Source organism: Lipotes vexillifer, unplaced genomic scaffold, assembly GCF_000442215.2.
Source record: "Lipotes vexillifer unplaced genomic scaffold, Lipotes_vexillifer_v1.1 scaffold814, whole genome shotgun sequence".
NCBI lineage: Eukaryota > Metazoa > Chordata > Mammalia > Artiodactyla > Lipotidae > Lipotes > Lipotes vexillifer.
Genome location: NW_006784081.1, coordinates 584,249 through 589,080, shown reverse-complemented (window position 1 = coordinate 589,080; position 4,832 = coordinate 584,249). Strand labels below are relative to the sequence as shown.

Sequence of the window (4,832 nt, the reverse complement as noted above, 5' to 3'; positions counted from 1 at the left end):
CATCCACTCTTTCCCCTCAAGGGTCGACTCCAGCCCCTTCCAGAAGCCTCCTGAGTCACCAACCCCAGGTTCTCCGGAGCGGCTGTGTCCTGGGCTCCCTGGTGCTGCTTAGGTGCAGGCCCTGCCCAACTGACTGCAGGTTCCTCTGGTGCTGGAGTTTACCCACCACCTCCTTTCTCCAGTCTTGCACTTCTGGAGGCAGGGACCAGATTCATTTTGCCAAAATTTACGAGCACTTAGCTAGGGAGGATCTGGGACTTGATAGCAAATAAGATGCAATTCTTGCCCCAGGCCATCAGACTAGTGGAGGAGATGGGCCCTCAGCCTGAGGTGTCAGCTGGGGAGTGCAGGGGGTGGTGGGAACCAAAACCAAAGCAGAGGCTGCCATACTGTGGCTGTGCATGGCCCATGTGCTCATTGCTGGCTGCTTTGTGGAGAGAGAAGTCCTGAAAGTCTGGTGGGAGCTACTGAAGTGATGTGAATATCAGGTTTTTAGAATCACTACCCACAAAGCAGGGGAGCTTAATTGGAATTGAAGTGGGGACCAGGTGGGAGGCTGTTGGGAAGGTTTGCATTGATGTGACTGCCCATGCAGTGAGGGGCTTGGGAAAAGGCACATGGTGAGTGTGCAGGACGCCCGTCCACCGTGAGTGTTCAAAAGAATGCCAGGAGAAGACAGTCACGTCCAGAGTACCCGACAATTCCAGGAAGTTCTGGTACTTGTCTGAACGCATTCTTCCTCAAACCTGTGAGGAAACGGACTGAGGCACAGCCTGGGGCTCTGAATTCAAGTTTGCATGAAAGCCAGCCTGGAAGGGACTTTGGGGCGGGGGGGTCACAGGGAAAGGCTGGGAAAGGGAAATCGAGGTCCCGAGTGGGTGAGACAAATGTGGGGTCACGTGGCTGGGTAGAGTGGGGCATGAAGAGTACCTAGCCCTTTCCTGTCACCTTGGAGCATGTGCTCTGCTGTGTGCGGTAGGGCTGAGCACCCACCACGCTCAGAAGCCAAGTGGACCAGGTGTCTCGGTCTGCTTGGGCTGACCTAGCAGAACACCACAGACCAGGCAGCTTATGAAAGCTGGAAGTCTGAGATTAGGGTGCCAGCAGGGTTCTGGTGAAGTCTCTCTGCCTGGTTCTGAGATGGCTGCCTTCTTGCAGTGTCCTCATATGGAGGAGAGAGTTAGCTCTCTGGTCTCTTCCTCTTATAAGGGTACCAATCCTTCTGGGGGGACCCTACCCTCACGACCTCATCTAATCCAAATCACCACCCAAAGGTCCCACCTCCTGACACCATCTCACAGGGGGTTAGGGCTTCAATGTGTGAATGGGGAAGGGGGCGTGGGATGGACTCAAATGGTCAGTCCAAGCACCAGGTTTGCAGTCCCCTGGAAGTCAGCTTCCCACTCAGTGTTGTAGTCCAGCACCCTAGCTATGGGGGCCAGGCCTCACCAGAGACACCCACCAGGGTCCTGGCTGTGTACTCTGTCCTCACCCATCTGAGAGCCTTGTGGGCTCACCCCTGCAGCCTCTTTCTGGATGTGGGGTGGAGCTACTCTGACCACATCCTGCCCTGGTGCGGGTTGCTGTGTGCCCCCATAGGAGTTGGGCTGCGTGGCCACTCTGGTCCTGCCACCAACCGCTGACCAGCACGTGTGTGTCTGCAGCCTGCTCTGGCAGCGTGTGGTGACAGGGGCTGCCCTTGAGAGCCGCCGCGAACTGTATATGTCCTCCTGGCGGGCTGATTGCAACAGAGCCTCACTCACTCGAGTGCACCGGCAGACCTACGCACGCCTCTACCCTGTGCTCCTGGTCAAGCAGGATGGTTCCACCATCCACATCCGCTACCGGGAGCCTCGACAGATACTCACAGTAAGCTTCCTTCCCCAACACTCCCATGGGGTGCAGGTCTTAGCCTGTAGAAACTGCTCTAGGGGTTCATGGGGTCAGAACCCACCATCACTGGACTGGGGAGGGAAGGCGAGTCATGGGTCAGAATTGTTTGAGGAGAGGGAGGAGGGTGACCTGGAGCTCACTCCACACACCAAGATGAGAAAGCAATAGTGAGCTGTGTATTCAAAAAACTATCACGTCTTGGGAAAACAAGCAGAAAATGTTTTTTTAAAAAATAAAAGCTTCAAAGGGAGAGAAAACCCAACAGAACACATAAGACCTAAACTGTGTGGTAGATGATAACAAGGTGAAGTGGAGACCCTGGAGAACATCCTGGTACCCTCCACCTGAGCCATGTACACATCCCTTCTTCCCCGCAGATGCCTGTGGACCTGGACTCCCTGTCCCCAGAGGAGAGGCGTGCACGGTTCCGGAAACGAGAGGCCCAGGTCAAAGAGAAGGAGGAGGAGCCAGAGCTCGGTGATGACTTTGATGTGGAGCAGTACAAGCAGTTTTGGACCAAAAAGTGATGGTGCCTAGAAGCTGCTCTGACTGAGGGGGATGCTATGGAGCAGGGAGGGGCATGTGTCTTTAAATCATGTGTTCACGAAGCTGTGTCCATCTTGTCTTTCCTTTTCATGTGCCCTAGCCTGAGGGTCTCTACAACTGAGCTGAATGGAGGGCTTAGAATCAGGTCAGTTGTGGTTTTAGGATGAGGTCCAAAGGGCATGTGATCCTTCAACAGTACCGACGTCATGGGTGCTCTTCCTACTCCAGGGAAGCCTGGCTACTGCTGTACCTGCCCCTCTGGGTCCTGGAGCCCCCTTGGTTCTAGCGCTGCCTTCAGCCTCAGGGCACCAGGGACTCTCCTGGGGGAGCACAGTGGCCACCAGGAGTAGGTGGGAGGAGCAGGGTGTCTGGGATCCAAGGACATCTGCACCTAGCCTACAGCTGGCCTGCCCTACCCCTCACCAGGGCTCCCTCAGCCCTACCCAGCACGTAGTGGGAAGGTGCTCCCCATCAAAGGGGCCAAAGGGACTGGCCGCTCCCCTTTGTTAACGCCACTGAGGTCTGCAGTGCATTGTAGCTACAATCTGCTAGGCCTTCCAGTTGACTGCTGCCTTTCTGCTCCAGGGGTTGATTTTACCCTGGCAGCCTTCCTGCAAGACCCAAGGGAGCAATTCCCAGCCTTTTTAGGGCAGCTGACCCGGCCCAGGCCTGGGGCTGCTTCTCGTTAGGTCCTTGGTTGTCAGGCTCCTTTTCGTAAACCTGAGGGCCAGTTGTAGAGCACTGTCATATAGTAGATGGTGGGGATGTCATTCTGTTCATGACCTGGGAGGCAGGAGCCAGCAGCCTGTGGGAGATGAACCCTGTACCTTATCTCTAGATCAGAAGGCCAACCCCTTCTGGTCCACTCACCACACCAGCACTGTACAGCTGCACGGGGACATCCACTGCACTGCACCACCCCCCGGCCCCCACAGCAGGTGTCCACTCCAGGCCCTGCCAACCTGGCTTGCTCGAGGATGCCCCCAGCAGCCATCAGGCAAGTGAGGGATTCCCCGAGAAAGCAGGTTCAGAGGAAGGCCAGGTGAAAGGCCTCTTTTCACTTAATGTCCTGCCAGCCCATCAGGTGAATTCACTGAGTAACCTGCAGGAGGGCAGTGTCTTGTGAAAGGACTAATACAAAGGGCATACAGAATAACACTCTTGACACCTTGCTATAAATTCCTCAGAGAACGTTTGTTCACCCTACGTTTTCAATTCAGCAGGGGTTGGCTAATAGAGTGGCACGCCTCCACTCACTTAGCACCGTTATCACTGAATCTAGTCTGGTTCGCTGCGGTGATAAACGGAACGCGCTTGCCCTACAACTAGCTCAGTTTACTTCGGATACTGAGCCATCACCTGACAGCAGCAATGACCGAAACGGTGCCGAATGAGGAGCATCTGCCAACACTTTGTGGGTGACTGAGGCGTTCTCTGCGCTGTCTGGGGAACGAACGCGATGAGGTGTGCTTCCTTGGGAACTGGACACAGCCGGTACCCCCGAGGGCGGAGGACGAGCGGTGCAGGCGCGACCTGACCTTGGCGGCTCCCTGTCTCTGGGGGCAGCCTGCTACCTGATAGAAACCTCAAGCAGCTATAGCCGGGAAACTTAGTGCGGGTTTGCAGACGTCTCTCCAGTGCCTGGCCCTCTGCCGGCACAGCCAAGGGAACACGGCACACAATGGGAACAGTGACTCTGGGGCGTCACCCACATAATGTGACTTCTAATAACGGCTGTCCTGTCATTGGGGTGCCCGGGTCCAGCCTCCGCACCTTTGCCAGTGCCGCCGCTGGGCCCGCGGCAGTGCGCAAGCGCTCGGGGGCCGGCACTGAGGCACAGGCGCGCCAGGGTGGGGCACCTTCGGGAGGTGAAGGGGAACAGAGCGCAAGCGCACGGGTTTGGCGCGGGCGTGACGTCACCACGTGCGACGCGTAAGTAGGAGCGGGGACCTGTGGGGCCTGGGTACCGGGAAGTCCGGAGGTAGAGGGCTGCCTGTTACCATGTTCGGCTCCAGCCGGGGCGGCGTGCGCGGCGGGCAGGACCAGTTCAGCTGGGAGGATGTGAAGACTGATAAGCAGAGGGAGAACTACCTGGGTGAGCGGGGCGCAGGGACGGGGGGCTCGCGGGCTGGGGGTGCGCCGACCCGCGGGCCGTGCCGAGTACTCGGCGCTCCGTTCCCCGCAGGCAACTCGCTCATGGCCCCGGTGGGCCGCTGGCAGAAGGGCCGTGACCTCACCTGGTACGCCAAGGGCCGGGCGCACAGCGCGGGTCTGAGCCGGGAGCAGGAGCTGGCGGCTGTGAGGCAGGCGGAGCAGGAGGCGCTCATGGCAGCGCTGTGAGTGCGCCTTGAGAGCTTGGGCCGGGGTGGGGGCGGGGGCGGGGGGGCGGGGGG

The 4,832-nt window shown here is 58.1% G+C and overlaps 2 protein-coding genes across 2 annotated transcripts in view; both read left to right on the top strand.

The window, feature by feature from the left end:
- Positions 1–2,420, top strand: part of MRPL55 (mitochondrial ribosomal protein L55) — a 3,653-nt gene extending 1,233 nt beyond the window's left edge. Inside the window, exons 2-3 of the mRNA XM_007456493.1 lie at positions 1,665–1,869; positions 2,271–2,420. Of these exons, the coding sequence (XP_007456555.1) occupies positions 1,665–1,869; positions 2,271–2,420 (355 nt within the window). The remainder of the gene's footprint in view (positions 1–1,664; positions 1,870–2,270) is intronic.
- Positions 2,421–4,388: 1,968 nt separating this feature from the next.
- CUNH1orf35 (chromosome unknown C1orf35 homolog) overlaps positions 4,389–4,832 on the top strand; it is a 2,204-nt gene continuing 1,760 nt past the window's right edge. The window contains exons 1-2 of the mRNA XM_007456492.1: positions 4,389–4,534; positions 4,625–4,775. Of these exons, the coding sequence (XP_007456554.1) occupies positions 4,441–4,534; positions 4,625–4,775 (245 nt within the window). The 5' untranslated portion in view covers positions 4,389–4,440. The remainder of the gene's footprint in view (positions 4,535–4,624; positions 4,776–4,832) is intronic.